We start from the raw sequence: 24366 nt of genomic DNA, 5'->3' as shown, positions 1-24366 counted from the left end.
ATATAATGGTAGGATTATATAGATTTAGATAGTCCTTACTTATATAATGGTAGTATTCTATAGATTTAGATAGTCCCTACTTATATAATGATAGTATTCTATAGATTTAGATAGCCCCTACTTATATAATGGTAGGATTATATAGATTTAGATAGCCCCTACTTATATAATGGTATGATTCTATAGATTTAGATAGTCCCTACTTATATAATGGTAGGATTATATAGATTTAGATAGCCCCTACTTATATAATGGTAGGATTATGTATATTTAGATAGTCCCTACTTATATAATGGTAGGATTCTATAGATTTAGATAGTCCCTACTTATATAATGGTAGAATTATATAGATTTAGTTAGCCCCTACTTATATAATGGTATGATTCTATAGATTTAGATAGTCCTTACTTATATAATGGTAGGATTATATAGATTTAGATAGTCCCTACTTATATAATGGTAGGATTATATAGATTTAAATAGTCCCTACTTATATAATGGTAGGATTATATAGATTTAGATAGTCCCTACTTATATAATGGTAGTATTCTATAGATTTAGATAGCCCCTACTTATATAATGGTAGGATTATATAGATTTAGATAGTCCCTACTTATATAATGGTAGGATTCTATAGATTTTGATAGCCCCTACTTATATAATGGTAGGATTATATAGATTTAGATAGTCCCTACTTATATAATATTACGATTCTATATATTTAGATAGCCCCTACTTATATAATGGTAGGATTATATAGATTTAGATAGCCCCTAGTTATATAATGGTAGGATTCTATAGATTTATATAGTCCCTACTTATATAATGGTAGGATTCTATAGATTTAGATAGTCCCTACTTATATAATGGTAGGATTCTATAGATTTAGATAGCCCCTACTTATATAATGGTAGGATTCTATAGATTTAAATAGCCCCTACTTATATAATGGTAGGATTATATAGATTTAGATAGTCCCTACTTATAAAATGGTACGATTATATAGATTTAGATAGCCCCTTCTTATATAATGGTAGGATTCTATAGATTTAGATAGCCCCTACTTATATAATGGTAGGATTCTATAGATTTAGATAGTCACTACTTATATAATGGTAGGATTCTATAGATTTAGATAGCCCCTACTTATATAATGGTAGGATTCTATAGATTTAGATAGTCACTACTTATATAATGGTAGGATTCTATAGATTTAAATAGCCCCTACTTATATAATGGTAGGATCCTATAGATTTAGATAGTCCCTACTTATATAATGGTAGGATTCTATAGATTTAGATAGTACCTACTTATATAATGGTAGGATTATATAGATTTAGATAGTCCCTACTTATATAATGGTACGATTCTATAGATTTAGATAGTCCCTACTTAGATAATGGTAGGATTATATAGATTTAGATAGTCCCTACTTATATAATGGTAGGATTCTATAGATTTAGATAGCCCCTACTTATATAATGGTAGGATTCTATAGATTTAGATAGCCCCTACTTATATAATGGTAGGATTATATATATTTAGATAGCCCCTACTTATATAATGGTACGATTATATAGATTTAGATAGTACCTACTTATATAATGGTAGGATTATATATATTTAGATAGCCCCTACTTATATAATGGTTGGATTCTATAGATTTAGATAGCCCCTACTGACACAGATATTACATTTGTGTACATTGATCACTCCCGTGTAGGTCGTAATTACAGCTAGTGGAGATTTATTTCTCAGAGGTTGTGTTAACCCCAACTCGTGCAGGCTGCTGTAAAATTGCATTTCTAGATTTAATCAATACATATAAACAATCGGAAAAAACAATTAGACGGATAAGTGTGGAATAATTTAACAGGAATCCCACTAATTTATATCATGGAATATTCTGGCTCCCGATTATCCGATATTAAAAACAATACTGTTTCATTAATTCGGAAACACTGCGATATTATTTATATTTATTAAAGAGTCCGAATTAATGAGAATAAAATATGAGTAGATTAAGGCTTGTAACTACATTTACAATAACGAGATCACGTGATAGACAGCTTGTATGTAGTGAAATACAGATAACATTTATAAGTCCTGATCACTGCCATACATTTGTGAATCGTAACTTCTTCAAGCCAAGCTTAAAGCCCATGTTTGATTTCATTGTTTTACTGTGATGCAGATGTCGGATGTGATACCTGTGATAAAAATGTTGGATGATGGGGATACCTGTGATAGAGATGTCGGATGATGAGGATACTTGTGATAGATATGTCGGATGATGAGGATACCTGTGATGGAGATGTTGGATGATGAGGATACCTGTGATGGAGATGTTGGATGATGAGGATACCTGTGACGGAGATGTTGGATGATGAGGATACCTGTGACGGAGATGTTGGATGATGAGGATACCTGTGATAGAGATGTCGGATGATGAGGATACCTGTGATGGAGATGTTGGATGATGAGGATACTTGTGATAGAGATGTCGGATGATGAGGATACCTGTGACGGAGATATTGGATGATGGGGATATATGTGACGGAGATATTGGATGATGGGGGATACCTGTGATGGAGATGTTGGATGATGAGGATACCTGTGACGGAGATGTTGGATGATGAGGATACCTGTGATAGAGATGTTGGATGATGAGGATACCTGTGACGGAGATGTTGGATGATGAGGATACCTGTGATGGAGATGTTGGATGATGATGATGATACCTGTGATAAAAATGCTGGATGATGAGGATACTTGTGATAGAGATGTCGGATGATTGACATAAAACTTTGGTGACTTATATACACATCTCGGGTAACTAATTTATATCCCGGGTGACTAATATATTACCTTGATTGACTAATACATTACCTGGATGAGTAATACATTACCTGGATGAGTAATATATTACCTGGATGATTAATTTATTACCTGGGTGACTAGTATATTACGTGGGTGATTATTGTATGCCATGGGTGACTAATATATCACCTGGATGATTAATACATTACCTGGGTGACAAATGTATTACCTTGGTAACATATATATTGCCCTATTCCTTCAGACAAACAACAATATCCAATCCACCAATATGTAGAACTTTATTTTTCTTATAACTTCTTTCCTCTTAGTGTCGCATTACTAACACTTCTGATAATGGCCTATTTAACTCATCTACTCTTTGAGCTTTTAAACACTGACTTGATAAAGATTTTATAAACGAAAAAAAATAAACACAAACTTTAAAACGGAAGAAGATAGAAATGCTAATATCTTTCTTCTGTCAAATTATTTAAATTTGGATTTATCAAATTATCATCTTTCAAACAATCAATCCTGTGCTTGCTTTTTTATACGAAGCCATCTCCCATTATTTTTGTAGTGTCCAATGTATGATCATCTTAAACGTTCTCAATCTAATTCTGTTAGTAGTTATAGAAATCATTACCATATTGACAACAACAATTTTCATCAAGGCTGTCCTGACTGTGACGGAACAACAAACAGACAGTTACTTCATGACGTGCAACCATTAATTGGTAAATCTAGACGTTTCAATCTCTATGATCTCATAAGCCATGACTTTGATTTTATTTTGTATTATATAATGTTCACTACATCCTTTTCTGCTCCAATAACGTGCCTGCCGTTGGGCATGTGTGTTTGGTACTTTGTTCAATTGGTTTTGTTTTACAGAATACGCTTGATGCTTGAAGTAGAGGCTACACAATGGACTTTTGAAAACAATTACTAACTCGAGTGAAAGAAATACCATAAAAACAACAACCACAAGTTTGTGTGACCTGTTTCTTACACAATAGAAAATATATTCCGAGGAGGAATTATTAGGTGTGGTGTAAGGATATGATATAAATTGAAATGCTGCTAGTTAGTATGTCAGATTTATAATACCCAATCTTAACATCTTAGTTTAAAAGTGCATGCATGAATAAAGGATCCTGGATCTATCTTTAATTGCTGGTATGGTCCTGGGGATATTACCGAAACGACAAAACATGGTTACAATAATAAGGAAATAAGTTAAGCTAACCAGGATATGATAGTTCGATACTGTAGATAGCATCATCATACTCGGCTAATCATATGCTTGATTTGTATCATCATACAAGGAGAATGCTTTAATTTAATTACACGTGAATTATTCACTAAATATGTATAGGTCTAGGCGTACATTTATAAACCCGTGTAGATGCAACAAATGTGTAGCATGTTTTAGTACATAATATATAGCAAAGTATGACGACATCAATAGCGTCCTGCATATACTTATCTACAATATATATATACATATCACTTCATTATGTGCATACTTTGAATAGTCCATGTTGTAATTAGTGGTCTCATAGTAAGAAGAGATAACTCTGTACGTCGCTCTAGTGTACTGATAAGTTTGAAGTTTTCCAATCTATGACAATATTATTATATACTTGAGACTTTGAAATGTAAATTACACTACTGATGTTCGCTAAAATAATACTCATTTTTCCAGGACAGGAAAATGAATGTAGACGTTAATATATGCTACGCAAAAGGGCGATTTTTTATTAACAAATTGTATCAACAAAGATGATTAATAACGTCAATACCATCGAATAACAAGCAAAGCCTACATGTATATAAATTCATTGACGTTTTGTAAATTACAAATATAAAATACAACAGTCAAAGGGAGATAACTCATTCGTTTATTACATTCACACGTCACTCACAAACATTATGTACATTATCTGATTATCAAGGCCATGTTAAATACACTACATGCCGCTCCATTATTGGCAGACATTGACTTAAAGTCCATGTGCACATTTATGCACTTGCCATAGCTGTCATTAGTGTTAAGTTATTTAATCAAAAGCAGATAGTCATTCTATATAGACATGTTACTACTACAAAAAGTGGGTGTTGTTCAACTCACAAGGCATGAAATAATCATAACGACTGTATAACCTAATTACATTCTGGATATGCAACTCGAAATCTGTGTTGATTAGCTGGCACGGTGACCTTTGACTGGGACTATTTTTTAGTAACGTGGTTCAATGCGATTTGATTGGCTACCACATGAAGGCCGCTTCACGACATCCCGCAAATGATAACGCACAGGTAGTAGTTCGCAGTTGTTTTCTGTTACTTCTGAAAATATAGATAGACTTCTCTTAATTTATTGCTTTGAAAAGAATAAACTTACCTATTATTTTTGATAATTTATAATGAGTTGTAATATTTCTATACATTTCCGGTATTGTAAATTTTGCATACTAAATAGAAGCATTACAATTTAGGTCATATCCTTACACCACACCTAAGAATTCCTCCCTAGAATATCTTTTCTATTGTGTTAGAAACAGGTCACACAAACTTGTGGTTGTTGTTTTTATGGTATTTCTTTCACTCGAGTTAGTAATTGTTTTCAAAAGTTCATTGTGTAGCCTCTACTTCAAGCATCAAGCGTATTCTGTAAAACAAAACCAATTGAACAAAGTACCAAACAAACATGCTCAACGGCAGGCAAGTTATTGGAGCAGAAAAGTATGTAGTGAACATTATATAATACAAAATAAAATCAAAGTCATGGCTTATGAGATCATAGAGATTGAAACGTCTAGATTTACCAATTAATGGTTGCACGTCATGAAGTAACTGTCTGTTTGTTGTTCCGTCACAGTCAGGACAGCCTTGATGAAAATTGTTGTTGTCAATATGGTAATGATCGCTATAACTACTAACATAATTAGATAGAGAACGTTTAAGGTGATCATATATTGGACCCTACAAAAAATAGTGGGAGATGGCTTCGTATTAAAAAATACAGGCACAAGATTAATTGTTTGTAAGATGATCACTAAATAATCCAAATTTAAATAATTTGACAGGAGAATGATATAAGCCCTTCCATCCTCTTCCATTTTAAATTTTGTGTTCATTCAATTTCGCTTATGCAATCTGTATCAATTCGGTGTTTAAAAGCTGAAAGAGCAATTGAGTTAAATAGGTCATTATCAGAAGTGTTAGTAATACGACAAAAAAATTAGTTCTACATATTGATGGATTGAATATTGTTTTTTATCTGAGGGAATAGGGTAATATATCTGTTACCAAGGTAATACATTTGTCACCTGGGTATTATATTAATCATCAAGGTAATATATTAATCATCAAGGTATTATATTTATCACCAAGGTATTATATCACTAATCAAGGTAATATATTAATCACCCAGGTAATATATTAATCATCAAGGTAATATATTAATCATCAAGGTAATATATTAATCATCCAGGTAATATATTAATCATCAAGGTAATATATTAATTATCAAGGTAATATATTTATCATCCAGGTAATATATTAATCACCTAGGTAATATATTAATCATCAAGGTAATATATCAATCATCCAGGTAATATATTAATCATCCAGGTAATATATTAATTATCAAGGTAATATATTAATCATCAAGGTAATATATTAATCATCCAGGTAATATATTAATCATCAAGGTAATATATTAATTATCAAGGTAATATATCAATCATCCAGGTAATATATTAATCACCCAGGTAATATATTAATCATCAAGGTAATATATTAATCATCTAGGTAATATATTAATCATCAAGGTAATATATTAATTATCAAGGTAATATATTTATCATCCAGGTAATATATTAATCACCTAGGTAATATATTAATCATCAAGGTAATATATCAATCATCCAGGTAATATATAAATCGTCCAGGTAATAAATCAATCATCAAGGTAATATATTGATCATCAAGGTAATATATGAATCATCCAGGTAATAAATTAATCATCCAGGTAATAAATTAATCATCAAGGTAATATATTAATCATCAAGGTAATATATTAATCATCCAGGTAATAAATTAATCTTTAAGGTGTAATATATTAATCATCAAGGTTATATATTAATCACCAAGGTAATGTATTAATCATCCAGGTCATGTATTAATCATCAAGGTAATATACTAATCATCCAAGTATTATATTAATCACCCAGGTAATAAATCAATCATCAAGGTAATATATTAATCATCAAGGTTATATATTAATCACCCAGGTAATGTATTAATCATCCAGGTCATGTATTAATCATCCAGGTCATGTATTAATCATCAAGGTAATATACTAATCATCCAAATATTATATTAATCACCCAGGTAATATATTAATCATCAAGGTAATATATTAATCACCAAGGTAATATATTAATCACCAAGGTAATATATTAATTATCAAGGTAATATATTAATCATCCAGGTAATATATTAATCATCAAGGTAATATATTAAGCATCAAGGTAATATATTAAGCATCAAGGTAATATATTAATCATCCAGGTAATATATTAATCATCCAGGTAATATATTACTCATCCAGGTAATGTATTAGTCAATCAAGTTATATATTAGTCACCCGGGATATGAATTAGTTACCCAAGATGTGTATATAAGTCACCACAGTTATAGATTAGTCACCCGGGATATAAATTAGTTACCCAAGATGTGTATATAAGTCACCACAGTTATATATTAGTCACCCGGGATATAAATTAGTTACCCAAGATGTGTATATAAGTCACCACAGTTATAGATTAGTCACCCGGGAAATAAATTAGTTACCCAAGATGTGTATATAAGTCACCACAGTTATATATTAGTCACCCGGGATATAAATTAGTTACCCAAGATGTGTATATAAGTCACCAAAGTTTTACATCAATCATTCATACCGACTCGCCCAGCGATTACATTTTTCGAAATAATTCAACTCATTTTAGGGAGACTGCGTTTTAACATGTGGTTACAATCTCATTCTGATATATCTAACATATAAAGTAAGGCGTCTACAGTAGATTGGTGTTTTACGTCACGTCTTTCCCTAGAATTACGTAATATTGCCAGCACCTTTTCATTTAAGAAATTCACCGACGCCTTTGTCCTACCTATGCATATTCATATACTCTCAGTTTATATATAGCCATTTACTGATAACGCAGGCCATAGTAAAGCAACACGCAAAACCTTCCTGATAACAACATTGTCATCTTACCCTTCAATGAAACACCATTTTCACTACGTTAACATAAACATCTAAACAAACATTCAACAGGCAAACTTATAATGTCTTGATAGGGGATGGCGTATTGAGAATTTTAGATAACCATATTTTTGGTAAATATTTGAATATTGATAACACGTCATCCCGAATTTGCTGACGAAAGAGTAACGTGAACATGGGTTATGAGTCGTACACTGTGACTGCAAACATTGGCGATAAGACCAGGTGGACCTGGCATATTATCTACACGACTACCCAATGTAGTTAGTGTCAGACAATCGGACGGTATAACGGTTACATTGGTCCTGTCTTATTAGGATGGAAGTTATACGATTGGTCAGTGAAACTTTGTTTCTTAATTAATACTGTAATTGGACATAGCACGTGTCACTCTGAAGACTGTTACTGAGAGGAATATACTCAATTACAAAACGAGACGTGCATGTATAGTTGAACTAATTAACATAAATACATTTTCCTCATCAAGGGATTATCTAGTATATACATCAGGAATCCAGCAATAGTTTGCCTTATTATTCGGTAAGTAAATGAATTTATTATTTTGAAATATATTTTCAATATATGTAATGTTTACATACACGTAAGGCTTTTCATCCATGAATGCAACCGTACACTATGTAATACTTATTACACTAAAACCACAGCATCGCAACAACAATCGAGTTACAATACTATTAATCGTATGTTTACAATATGTGCATCCATCAATTAAATTGTCTTGTCTGTTTACAACCTATCTAAACAACAATTATCTGATTACAAATTATCCACACACGTTTCTAATTTTTTCCACACAACAATTTTATTTTTTGTTTACCATCCATCCACACTGCTGAAATATGTTCATAACATGTCTTAAGATGGCATAAAAAGCCACACTTTCACACAACGCAAAACACACATGTAAGTAGAAATATCATCTCAAGTGAATCGATTGCGGTTGAAATGGGTTAAAAACATTTGTTACAAAATAAAAGATTGTCAAATGAGCAAAGGAAACCCATAGAATTTTGCCAGGTAATTAACAACATGCCTCAGCAATAAGGACAATGTACTGTAATAGGGAGGGTCCGCCCAGACTGACGGTTTCTGTCAATTCAGCATCGGCGAAGCACGCCCCAGTGATCGAATAGTAATTTCAATTCCAAATCTGCTGACACTGGTCAGCGGACAATTCCAGCGAATTCTCCTTGTTTTAGTCACCTTCAATCCAAACCCAAGGCCGTCGGATGTTGAGGAGTATGCAAATCATAAACCAATCAACAACTTGTGTAAAGTTACCTGACGCTTAAGTAGACAAATTAAATGATATAAACGATTATAAACGTGTGTAGAGTGACCCTAGCTCTCCCGCTATCCAAGCTAAGACCCCATCTGACCCAGATAGATATGCCCTCAGACAGCCATTAATCCTGTAAGTACAATGGCACGCCTACAGCGAGATAAGCAGCAGTGTTGTGATATAAAAATTAATCGTGAGAATGAGCACATGGCTGTGTTTACATGTGTACAATACAATGACAACATACTCACAAAATCGATTATTCTGCCTAATGTAAATTGCACAGACATGCCTATTCCGACTGTTTTGAACGAATCTAAATTGTTTGTTTTATGCAATTCTCTTTTTCCGCTTGCCTTCTAGGGACATGGGGATCCCGCAGATATGAAATAGATGTGTATGGCCTCATCATATTTTCACACTAACTGCATAAAAGGAAAGCACGAGTCTAATATTGTTTGCTTCCAAAGTTAATACCCTTGTTGAAACTCTCTACAAGATATTTGTCCCTTCCTAGTTTATAAATATTTTTTTTTTTTGTAAACTGTAGCATTTTGAATAGCACAACAGAGAAGTATTTCTGCTACTGGATCAGCTATGACCAGCCTTAAAGGCTCATAGTTTGGGTTTTTTTTTCTTGACATCATGACGGTTTTGCTCAATTACATTGTCTTGTATTAGAACATTTGCATCACCGTCACAGTTTCGATTGGCCCTATGGAAATGAGTCGCGATGGATTCAACTTTGTCAATAAGTTGTTCAGACCAACCGTTCCCTCTTTGTACTGTGGTCCTGAAGCTGCAATAGACAAAAATAATATCTTGACTTTCAAAAAGTTCATATACCCCCTCTTTTCCCATCTTCTCGTGGTGTTTTGTGACTCCTTCATCAACCTTACTTATGTGAATACCGTGAAAAACGTTGCGAGTTTCATAGCCAATAACCACTTCACTGGTGCCTTTAGAATGTTTGTTCCATTCATGACGAGCAACCTTAACAATATCAACATTTTCTAAATCTTCATCTGACAACTTTCTCCAGAAGAGCATCATTGATGGATTCACCATAATCATGCTCAACAAAGCCCTTGTACTGATAAGTAACAGCTCCAGCCCCATTGCAAAAGTAGGTATCTGCAAAATGGTATGGTGGTTTGACTTTTATATGAGCATTTATAGAATTGCATCAATGTGATTGTAATATATTGAAACTATCTGATTTTTCATGATTTCGTTATAAATTGAAGACACTGATCAATTGTTTATTACCCCTCTGTTAGGATTTGATCATTATAAGAATACCAGAGAAACGTCCCGCCAAAATGCAACATGGCTCCTCTGTGAAAAGTGGGCATATTTTCACTAATTGTTCTCTCAACGTATAGATAAAATGTTCAAAGACATATTCTTTTAAAAGATAAAAGGTTTCCAAATAAAGATAGTTCAAATGCGTAGAGATAGTAACACTGTTTTCCCCATGCACACGCTCCCAAACCTTTGGTGTATTGGTCCGAACTAATTGCTTTGTACTTCTGGAGGCTTAGTATAGATTAGAACAATGAATTAAATGGAGGAAAGCTTTATCTCTGAAAGTAAAAAAAGCTTCAAAAGGTAACTGTTCGACTTTTGTTTCATCACAATGGATGGGATTTGATGAAAACTTGAGTAATACCACTTGTTTTGAGTCTGAGACAGGAAATGAGACCAATAATGATAGGTATATTATTGAGCAAAGACCATATTGTTTCTGTAAGTTTCGTATAACTGATAAAATTAACCGGCTAATGTGGTTGGAATCTGAAAATACTGAGCCAACAGGCAAAATAACAGTTTTACAGAAAGAGAAATATAAGCGTTTTTTGGAAAATACTTTTTCACAGGATAACGTTTTTGATAATTGATACAAAACCAAGATACTGGTGGTTTTGCAGTAGGACCCACATAGGAGAGTGCTAACCTGACATAAAAGGGATATTTAACCTAAATGTGTCTTAGATAATGTGAGAACGTGGTTCCCTAATCCTCAAGATATGCCCTCCATTGACCTTATGGCAGTAATCGTAAGCCAGAATGTTTGGTCTATGATCTATATATATAACACTGACACAAGACAACAACTAAACAACTATTATCATCTCCTTGGGTATCGGGGATCAGGAAATCAAGGGCCCTAATAGAGTTGATGCCGTCCTGATATAAACATAAACATTGCAATGCTGTCAATCAAAAATAGTGAACCTTACTTCTTCAAGGTTCTATTCAAATATTACAGAAAAGTTTTATTTTTCTTTGTATTGATGTTAACAACACCATATTTACGACTTAAAAGTCTGTGAGCATGCTGAACAATTTGAAATCATTTCATTAAAAATGTTGCTGTTCAAAGAATATTTGCTCTGAAGTGACTGGCCAGAAAAAGGAATTCACCGCCATCTTTTTGATTAGTCGCTATTTATCCCCCAACCCAGTCTAGTAAAACCCAAACATACCCTAACGTAGTAGACTGGCCACCAGTAAGTTATTTTTTATGTGGAATTACCAAGCTAAATTTTAATACTAGATTATCTGCACCTGGTTTGAAACTTAGAATCAGACATATCCTAGGGACCAAAATCATGAAGCTCTATTTTATTTATGATGTTAATATTCTAGAAACAGAGGGCTAGTCTACCTAACGTAGGTATGCGTGTTGGCCGGCTTTCTGGCCATGCAAGTCTTTGTTTATCTCTGTACAACCCATTTTATACCCCATACCCCAGTCCCCTGGTCCTACATGCAACCTGCATCCCAGCATCGCATACAAATTCTGGTTTGACAAATCTATGGCATATGCGTAGTGATGTTGGAACCTCTTCCACCAAGATTCGATCGTCCCCAAAGTGAACACCCTTGTAAACAAATACACCACCGGAAGCATACGCGGAATGTGTAGCCCTATCGTGCGCTTGGCTTCAGTTAAAGCATAGTACTATTGAAGGGACCCACAGTGATACCAGTATAACCGCTGGTACTGATAAACCACATTTAGGCTAGTGACCTGATTCCTACAGCACGAGTTCAGAGTATATTGACAGACGTGTTGTTTATAAATATTATTTAGTATCATATTAGTAATAAATGTCATTTTTTTTTCAAATTTCCTAATCGACCTGGATTTATCGAATAACATTTGCCACAAATATAACTAAATCTGATATCAGAAAACAGGTTTATACATAAGTGTGTCTCTGTATGCATCACGTGTCCCTGTTTAACAATGACTGCCTCGTTGTCGAATCCGTTTGGTGATGTTATCAGCGCTGAATTCGAGAGGGATTTCCTGAATAAATCCAGTTGTCAAGCTGGACATTGGAAACCGATGTGATGATTTGGATATTATTAAAATGTATCAATCACTTAATATTGATAAAAAATAATGTTATTAGCATGATGTCCATTTAAAACATATTTCAAGAAGTAGCAATCAGTTTTAGTTGAACGGGGATTTTAGACAATGGTTCCTCCACCTACATTAGTAAGGACTTGGTAAACATATGCAAACAAAGTGCGCTATTGTTGTCTCATTTTCCACATGAAAATGTTCTCTGTTAGTGATTTAAACAAACTGCTTTGTATGGACAAGATATAAAAGAATACTGATGTGATTTTTTTTTTTTTTTTGGAAAGAATAAATGATAATAAATTTAATCGTCTAATAAAAAATGAAATAACGAGATTTTATCCTCACGAACATTTTATCAATGACTGCTTGACAAGTTAGGAACATTCCGTCTATGGTAGACAGGGGAAATATTCTATTAACCCTAACGCTTTGTAGTTAGCGTTTTGAGTTAGTTTTTCATCATTGTCTGTGAATATAACTTAAACACTGGATTTGTGACGTCAAATTACAAATACTGGAGAACAAAAAACAGGGCAAAATGAGCAATTACAATTTTCCGGAACAGTTGGGGAATTCCATCATTTGTGTTTTAGTTTCCTGACCTAAATGGTCTGCCATGTCAATCTTCCGCGAAATAGGGTCACTATCATAGTTCCTTGTACTTGTTCATAAGGTTGTACAAAATATATACAATATATTTGTTTCCCTAGTTAATATACATGTGCTGTTTTTATCATCAGCTATCTTTGAAAGTTCGCAAGTATCTTGTGACGTCATTACCGTAATTAAACCTCAAACCATTAAACATTCAATTCACCGTTACTGAAGATAGAATTTTAGTTACAGAATATGGGTAAAGTGAGTTTTATTGTTGTAATTAGAAGATATATGAGTTACGTGATTTTTAATGTTGTAATAAGAAGTTAGAAAATGCGTTGCATGATTTTTAATGTTGGAATAAGAAGGTGGAATATGGGTTGCAGGATTTTTAATTTTGGAATAAGAAGTTAGAATATGGGTAACATTATTTTTAATGTTGTAATAAGAAGATAGAATATGGGTTCCAGGATTTGTAATGTTGGAATACGACGATAGAATAATGGCTACAGGATTTTTAATGTTGTAATAAGAACATATAATATGGGTAAAGTGATTTTTATTGTTGTAATAAGAACTTATATGGTTACATGTGTTTTAATGTTGTAATAAGTAGATAGAATATGGGTTACATGCGTTTTTATGTTGTAATACATGTAAGAAGATATACTATGGGTTACATGCGTTTTTATGTTGTAATAAGAAGATATCATATGGGTTGCATGCTTTTTAATGTTGTAATAAGAAGATATAATATGGGTTGCATGCTTTTTAATGTTGTAATAAGAAGATATAATATGGATTGCATGCTTTTTAATGTTGTAGTGAGAAGATATAATATGGTTACATGCGCTTGAGTGTTGTAATACGAAGATAAACATAGGTAATGTGATTTTTAATGTTGTAACAAGAAGATAGAATATGGTTACATGCGCTTGAGTGTTGTAATACGAAGATAAACATAGGTAATGTGATTTTTAATGTTGTAATAAGAGGATAGAATATGGTTTCATGAGTTTTGATAATGTCATAAGAAGTAAATGTAAATAAAAGTTACGTATTTTTTTCTGAGTACTGACAACATTCCATGTGAAAAGTTAATCTAAGATATATATAGGCATAAAAAGTAAACATATTTCTCATCAGCCTAAACAAACAGGGCTGGTTTATTGTAACACTAGGTTCAAGGTAAACATTGTTTGCTTAATCTATAAGTAATCTCACCTGAAGAGAGAGATCTAGCAAGGGACACGCACACAGTTTCAGATTCTTTTTTGCTTTATGTCACAAGGACACATATAAGAGTTTACATTACTTTGGTACATGACGGTTATACCTTATCATTGTAATACTATGTTTTATATCTTATTATTAACACATTTTATCAAATTCACTATGTGTTATTGATTCGAAGATAGAGATTTGAATTTCCTGTCGTAGTATGTATATACGTAGTGACCAGGTAATCATATCATCTAACAGACGACTGGTCACTATGATCATTTCAGGGTGTCCGGCCGACCATCACTTCCCTATTGAAGCGTTCTTTTTAAATACGTGGATGTGGCGCAGTGGTATAAGCTGCGGGTATTTCTGACTAGGCGATTAGGTGCGGTAGATCGAGAGATCGAGGCCCGGTCAGGGCACGAGTCCTTATAAAATCCTTCATCGCTTGTGCTACTATGGTATATATAGATTATTTGATAAATAGAAATCGCCATCATTAGAGACCCTTTGTAACATAAAAATAACAATCATTGAATATTATTTGATTTGTAAATCAAGATCATTTTGATATACAAATCAAGAGATCATTTCGATATATAGATTGAGATCATTTTAGTATATAAACAATGGTCATTTTGATATATAAATTAAGATCATTTTGATATACAACTTAAGATCATTTTGATATATAAATTAAGATCATTTTAATGTAAACATTAAGATCATTTTGATATATAAATTAAAATCATTTTGATATATAAATTAAGATCATTTTAATGTAAACATTAAGATCATTTTGATATATAAATTAAAATCATTTTGATATATAAATTAAGATCATTTTGATATAAACATTAAGGTCATTTTGATATATAAATTAAGATCATTTTGATATTGAAATATTGTGAGATCATTTTGTAATATCAAATTTAGATCATTTTTGTATATAAATTAAGCATATAATGCTGAAATAACTTCATACATACTATTTTGATGATTTCTTGGTGAAACAAACTAAAGTACTAAACTATGACGTAACGATTAGATAGATAATGTTTTGTGAAAACTAGGAAATATTATATAATATAATCACAGAATCACAGTCTTGCAGACGTTGAATGTTGGTTTAACTTATTGATGACACTTTATCGTCATTTTCTTTAAGGAGTACTGAGGATTATATTAATTCATATACTATGTTCCCTTCGGGACATTTTATTATCCATTATGTCAATATGAAAATTATATTCAATTATCTGTCAACGAAACAGATATTTTCTTCTTGTATTCATTATCAAATTTTAAAATGACCTGTTATTTCCAAAGCATTTTCTTTTGATTGTTCTAACAAAATAGATTTAGTTATCAATAAAATTCTATGTGCGTACTGTAAAGATACATTTACACATTGTCTTAAAATGGAGCTAACCAAACCCAATGTATGTATATATGTTGATTTCTAAGCGAGGTAATTAGGCTTAGGCGCAAGAATATTTGAGACAGGTATAAGTAGAACTACTTGACTACAAACCACCATCAGTTGAACATTGAATAGAGACGTAATCATTTAAAATGTGATAGAGTACCCATATTAAAGAAAAAACAATAAACAATTTAGGAAGAACTGAAAATGAAAATCATATCTAAAAAATCAAAACGACCTTGTTCCAAGAGGACACAAATAGAAATATCCTGCTGAGGTCGAATTTCCTAATTTAGGCGAGTTGAATCTGAACTCACTGAATGTTTGAGAGTTGAAGACTATCGAAAGGGCACTATTAGAGTCTGCCGACCAAGTCACACGACTTGCTAAGTCTCCAATGTCCAGTCTCGTTGACACTTGTTACTTCGAAGTATTGCTATTTTAGAATTTATTATGCAGTTATAAACTTCAATGAATGTACTATCCATTACGCTAAAGGATTTATGTTTTTATGTAGCTGCGTCGAAGTATAATACACAAAATATCGTGTAAACTCTCAAAAGGGATGGCATTTATGGTTGTCATGAATGAGAAGCTTTGTTGTGTGTAAGGAATAGGTTTACCAGTACAGGTCAAATATCAAAGAGTTATCTGAGATCTAAAGAAGCAGACATTCCTGACTACAATCATTTTCAACCATAATCCCTGACAAATGGATACAGATACATGTAATAGATAAGGATAATGCCCGGGAATTGAAATGAAATCGTGCACGCGTTGACGTTGTGCCTGTACTCTCAGCTAATATCAACGCTCCATTACTGTTGTTGCTCTGATGCTTGACTTCAGTTTACAACGTAACCAGCAGAGAATCTTACAACCAACAACTAAAGGCGTGAATATGCGAGGACATGTTTCGATCATCACGACATTTTAAACGTACACGCAGTGTGTCGAATGATGCAGGTTGATGAATATCACTATACAATACTATGATCGACAACATTATCTTATGCCTCGTGATTTCGTTGTCGCAAGTTCTCATTTTGTGAATGGGTTACCTAAGGGCGGATTGGGCCTAGATTTGTACCTTCAACGAAGCAGACGACGCGTACCTTGCCGGAGCACAACTATTTTTCAGACTATCAGTCATTCCACAACTAGTTTTCAGACAATCAGTCATTCCACAACTAGTTTTCAGACAATCAGTCATTCCACAACTATTTTTCAGACAATCAGTCATTCCACAACTAGTTTTCCTACTATCAGTCATTCCACAACTAGTTTACCTACTATTAGTTATTCCACAACTAGTTTTCAGACAATCAGTCATTCCACAACTAATTTTCCTACTATCAGTTATTCAACAACTAGTTTTCAGACAATCAGTCATTCCACAAATAGTTTTCAGACAATCAGTCATTCCACAACTAGTTTTCAGACTATCAGTCATTCCACAACTAGTTTTCAGACAATCAGTCATTCCACAACTGGTTTTCAGACAATCAGTCTTTCCACAACTGGTGTTCAGACTATCAGTCATTCCACAACTAGTTTTCAGACTATCAGCCATTCCACAACTGGTTTTCAGACAATCAGTCTTTCCACAACTGGTTTTCAGACAATCAGTCTTTCCACAACTAGTTTTCTAACTAACCAGCAACATCCCATCCGCTGGTCAACCAACAACAAGCTATTTCACTTTTTAGCCATTTTACGTCTGTTTATCCCACTACCACGACACCCCACGACAAGCTATTTCACTATTTAGCCATTTTACGTCTGTTTATCCCACTTCTACGACACCCCACGACAAGCTATTTCACTTTTTAGCCATTTTACGCCTGTTTATCCCACTAGCACGACACCCCACGACAAGCTATTTCACTATTTAGCCTTTTCACGTCTGTTTATCCCACTAGCACGACACCCCACGACAAGCTATTTCACCATTTAGCCTTTTAACGTCTGTTTATCTCACTTTCTAACCTTCTATAACGAGTTGACACATCATCCAGCCACTTTGACAAACAGTTTCCTCAGTATAAAGCCCATTCTTTTAACAATTGGTTGTTTCAATTTCAAGCGACTTCACAACAGGTTATTTCATGATATCTCCCCAGTTGCTCATTGCAAAGACAAAGTCTGAGACGCACTCTAAAGGGTAACACATTATAAGGAAAGAGACATCTAAATCAAAATACATACCAAAACACGTGTTAACAAGCATACTGAGCAATGCTACAACAATACATGCCATATATTGTCGTCTTTAATTATTGTATGAAGTTTGATCAAACTATCTCAAGCAATGAAGCCATTACAGCGCTGACAATCGTTGACGTTACGTATACGCATACGTCTTCGATCTCATTTTGATGATAGCTATACTTGTTCTGTGGTGTTTCATGTACTTTACATAGTGATGTTAGAAGGGTGTTAGAGTTGATAACTACGTTAAATGTTAAAGTGTAATTATTGAAGTTCTTGCGAATGGTGTTTTGGGCTATAACACGCGTTGCTGATGCTGGTAACCGTGATAAATCCGTTGTAAATATGAGCACGTCATGTTATAGAACCACAGCTCCGATTGAAACAAAACGTTCATTACATACGTAAATGATTACAACTGAGACATTAAGAAATCTAAACCAATTTCAAAATCATGCAAATGGACTAACAAAATATCATATTTACTTTAATTAATTTAATTTGATATAAACCACACAGTCAGTACAGAAGGGATGATATAAACCACACAGTCAGTACAGAAGGTATGATATAAACCACACAGTCAGTACAGAAGGGATGATATAAACCACACAGTCAGTACAGAGGGGATGATATAAACCACAGTCAGTACAGAGGGGATGATATAAACCACAGTCAGTACAGAAGGGATGATATAAACCACACAGTCAGGACAGAAGGGATGATATAAACCACACAGTCAGTACAGAGGGGATGATATAAACCACAGTCAGTACAGAAGGGATGATATAAACCACACAGTCAGTACAGAGGGATGATATAAACCACACAGTCAGTACAGAGGGGATGATATAAACCACACAGTCAGTACAGAAGGGATGATATAAACCACACAGTCAGTACAGAGGGGATGATATAAACCACAGTCAGTACAGAAGGGATGATATAAACCACACAGTCAGTACAGAAGGGATGATATAAACCACACAGTCAGTACAGAAGGTATGATATAAACCACACAGTCAGTACAGAAGGGATGATATAAACCACAGTCAGTACAGAAGGGATGATATAAACCACAGTCAATACAGAAGGGATGATATAAACCACACAGTCAGTACAGAGGGATGATATAAACCACACAGTCAGTACAGAGGGGATGATATAAACCAAAGTCAGTACAGAAGGGATGATATAAACCACACAGTCAGTACAGAGGGATGATATAAACCACACAGTCAGTACAGAGGGGATTATATAAACCACACAGTCAGTACAGAAGGGATGATATAAACCACAGTCAGTACAGAGGGGATGATATAAACCACACAGTCAGTACAGAAGGTATGATATAAACCACACAGTCAGTAAAGAAGGGATGATATAAACCACACAGTCAGTACAGAAGGTATGATATAAACCACACAGTCAGTACAGAAGGGATGATATAAACCACACAGTCAGTACAGAAGGGATGATATAAACCACAGTCAGTACAGAAGGTATGATATAAACCACAGTCAGTACAGAAGGGATGATATAAACCACACAGTCAGTACAGAAGGGATGATATAAACCACACAGTCAGTACAGAAGGGATGATATAAACCACAGTCAGTACAGAAGGGATGATATAAACCACAGTCAGTACAGAAGGGATGATATAAACCACAGTCAGTACAGAAGGGATGATATAAACCACAGTCAGTACAGAAGGGATTATATAAACCACACAGTCAGTACAGAAGGGATTATATCAACCACAGTCAGTACAGAAGTGATGATATAAACCACAGTCAGTACAGAGGGGATGATATAAACCACAGTCAGTACAGAAGGGATGATATAAACCACACAGTCAGTACAGAAGGGATGATATAAACCACACAGTCAGTACAGAAGGTATGATATAAACCACACAGTCAGTACAGAGGGGATGATATAAACCACACAGTCAGTACAGAGGGATGATATCAACCACAGTCAGTACAGAAGGGATGATATAAACCACAGTCAGTACAGAAGGGATGATATAAACCACAGTCAGTACAGAAGGGATTATATAAACCACACAGTCAGTACAGAAGGGATTATATCAACCACAGTCAGTACAGAAGTGATGATATAAACCACAGTCAGTACAGAGGGGATGATATAAACCACAGTCAGTACAGAAGGGATGATATAAACCACACAGTCAGTACAGAAGGGATGATATAAACCACACAGTCAGTACAGAAGGGATGATATAAACCACACAGTCAGTACAGAAGGGATGATATAAACCACACAGTCAGTACAGAAGGGATGATATAAACCACACAGTCAGGACAGAAGGGATGATATAAACCACAGTCAGTACAGAAGGTATGATATAAACCACACAGTCAGTACGGAGGGATTATATAAACCACACAGTCAGTACAGAAGGGATGATATAAACCACAGTCAGTACAGAGGGGATGATATAAACCACACAGTCAGTACAGAAGGTATGATATAAACCACACAGTCAGTACAGAGGGATGATATAAACCACAGTCAGTACAGAGGGGATGATATAAACCACACAGTCAGTACAGAGGGGATGATATAAACCACAGTCAGTACAGAAGGGATGATATAAACCACAGTCAGTACAGAGGGGATGATATAAACCACACAGTCAGTACAGAGGGGATGATATAAACCACACAGTCAGTACAGAAGGTATGATATAAACCACACAGTCAGTACAGAAGGGATGATATAAACCACAGTCAGTACAGAAGGGATGATATAAACCACACAGGCAGTACAGAAGGGATGATATAAACCACAGTCAGTACAGAGGGGATGATATAAACCACACAGTCAGTACAGAAGGGATGATATAAACCACAGTCAGTACAGAAGGGATGATATCAACCACAGTCAGTACAGAGGGGATGATATAAACCACACAGTCAGTACAGAGGGGATGATATAAACCACACAGTCAGTACAGAAGGTATGATATAAACCACACAGTCAGTACAGAAGGGATGATATAAACCACACAGTCAGTACAGAAGGGATGATATAAACCACACAGTCAGTACAGAAGGTATGATATAAACCACACAGTCAGTACAGAGGGGATGATATAAACCACACAGTCAGTACAGAGGGATGATATAAACCACAGTCAGTACAGAAGGGATGATATAAACCACACAGGCAGTACAGAAGGGATGATATAAACCACAGTCAGTACAGAGGGGATGATATAAACCACACAGTCAGTACAGAAGGGATGATATAAACCACAGTCAGTACAGAAGGTATGATATAAACCACACAGTCAGTACAGAGGGGATGATATAAACCACACAGTCAGTACAGAGGGGATGATATAAACCACACAGTCAGTACAGAAGGTATTATATAAACCACACAGTCAGTACAGAAGGGATTATATAAACCACACAGTCAGTACAGAAGGGATGATATAAACCACACAGTCATACAGAAGGGATGATATAAACCACACAGTCAGTACAGAAGGGATGATATAAACCACACAGTCAGTACAGAGGGGATGATATAAACCACACAGTCAGTACAGAAGGGATGATATAAACCACAGTCAGTACAGAAGGTATGATATAAACCACACAGTCAGTACAGAGGGGATGATATAAACCACACAGTCAGTACAGAGGGGATGATATAAACCACACAGTCAGTACAGAAGGTATTATATAAACCACACAGTCAGTACAGAAGGGATTATATAAACCACACAGTCAGTACAGAAGGGATGATATAAACCACACAGTCATACAGAAGGGATGATATAAACCACACAGTCAGTACAGAGGGGATGATATAAACCACACAGTCAGTACAGAAGGGATGATATAAACCACACAGTCATACAGAAGGGATGATATAAACCACACAGTCAGTACAGAAGGGATGATATAAACCACACAGTCAGTACAGAGGGGATGATATAAACCACACAGTCAGTACAGAAGGGATGATATAAACCACAGTCAGTACAGAGGGGATAATATAAACCACACAGTCAGTACAGAAGGGATGATATAAACCACAGTCAGTACAGAAGGGATGATATAAACCACACAGTCAGTACAGAAGGGATGATATAAACCACACAGTCAGTACAGAAGGGATGATATAAACCACAGTCAGTACAGAAGGGATGATATAAACCACACAGTCAGTACAGAAGGGATGATATAAACCACACAGTCAGTACAGAAGGGATGATATAAACCACACAGTCAGTACAGAAGGGATGATATAAACCACACAGTCATACAGAAGGGATTATATAAACCACACAGTCAGTACAGAGGGGATGATATAAACCACAGTCAGTACAGAAGGTATTATATAAACCACACAGTCAGTACAGAAGGGATTATATAAACCACACAGTCAGTACAGAAGGGATGATATAAACCACACAGTCAGTACAGAAGGGATGATATAAACCACACAGTCAGTACAGAAGGGATGATATCAACAACATAGCCTGTTCAGGAGGGATTATATGAATGACATAGTGTGTTCAAATGATGATGTGTTTTATTTAAACCAGTATCAACATTTTATTACTACAAATGTTATTACAGTAGTTTTAAATCATTTACCAATATATTACCTATTTGTGATGACTGGAAAGTTAATTCCTGGAAAATACGTTATTGTGTATTCGCCAAGCAATTGATTTATCCGAGGTAGTGATTAGGTATGCGATATTGAGCGTAAATAACCCAGGTGTATATCCCAACCACATGTCCCAACCCCAGGGGTATATCCCTATCTCGGGTATATATCCCAACCACAGGTGTATATCCCGATCCCAGGTGTATATCCCAACCACAGGTGTATATCCCGATCCCAGATGTATATCCCAACCACAGGTGTATATCCCGATCCCAGGTGTATATCCCAACCCCAGGGGTATATCCCAACCCCAGGGGTATATCCCAACCCCAGGGGTATATCCCTACCTCAGGTGTATATCCCAACCACAGGTGTATATCCCGATCCCAGGTGTATATCCCAACCACAGGTGTATATCCCGATCCCAGGTGTATATCCCAACCACAGGTGTATATCCCGATATCAGGTTATATCCCGATCCCAGGTGTATATCCCGATCCCAGGTGTATATATATATTTTGTTTCTATTCGACATTGGAAGATGAATATAAAAGTTATACGCCGGAACGGAAAATATATTTTCTTTTTGTGATTAAACTTGTTTCTTATTAAAATTCCTTTCATCGAAGCCGTTCTGATATTTCTTTCTGGACGAGAAAGTATCATTACTTTATCTGTAGATCAATAGTTCTGCGATTCTTCAATTCTCTGTTCAAATTATCAGAACGAACTACATAGATAAAGTTTATATCATGTGATGTTTTAAATGTACATAAAGTCTTTACCATATTTACACATCACCTATTATATTATTATATTATACATGTATTACACTACATTATATTACTTTCTATGACAATATAAGTAAATGGATTAACGACCAACAGCGATAGAGTAATATCAGTGTGGTATTGTTTACTATTTCCAGATTGGTGTTGGCGAGCAACAGACATGAAAACCCAGCCTTGGCTTCTCTACATCTGCTTTCTTCTCGTTGTCATCTTTCTTCTCGTCTACATACAAGAACACAGTGGCAGCCTCAAACACATGGTATCCACATATATGTATATTACTTATAAACGAGTAATTTTAAATTAACATATTACAGTAATACTATTTTTTAAATTATATATTATTTCATCTTATTTCACCATTAAGGATAATTCTTGTTTTGATCGTTTACTGATGTGTAAACTGTATCTTTTACAGATATGTTAAATGACGCACGTTACTGCGTAATGTTGATATATCTCTAAAATGCAGTTAACACATCGGTAAACTATTTTAAAAACATGAATTATTCCTTATATTTACATTTTAACCTGTGTTTTATTTAATGTCATCAAAAAATAGGCGAATAGAAGTAACAGCCGGACAATTAATGCAATAGTTAAACAGCTGATTCCAATTTGACGGGACAGATTGTCAAATGCAGGCTTACA

The 24366-nt window shown here is 34.5% G+C and overlaps 1 protein-coding gene across 2 annotated transcripts in view; it reads left to right on the top strand.

The window, feature by feature from the left end:
* LOC117342333 overlaps window positions 1–24366 on the top strand; it is an 88799-nt gene that overhangs the window by 58676 nt on the left and 5757 nt on the right. The window contains exons 1-2 of one of the 2 annotated variants that reach the window (XM_033904471.1): window positions 8332–8662; window positions 23853–23974. In XM_033904471.1, the coding sequence (XP_033760362.1) occupies window positions 23876–23974 (99 nt within the window). In that variant the 5' untranslated portion in view covers window positions 8332–8662; window positions 23853–23875. Of the gene's footprint in view, window positions 1–8331; window positions 8663–23852; window positions 23975–24366 lie in introns of those variants that run through there. The other variant, XM_033904470.1, reaches the window with a different exon arrangement.

This window comes from Pecten maximus, chromosome 14 (genome assembly GCF_902652985.1).
Source record: "Pecten maximus chromosome 14, xPecMax1.1, whole genome shotgun sequence".
NCBI lineage: Eukaryota > Metazoa > Mollusca > Bivalvia > Pectinida > Pectinidae > Pecten > Pecten maximus.
This window is presented reverse-complemented; position numbering and strand designations above follow the sequence as displayed.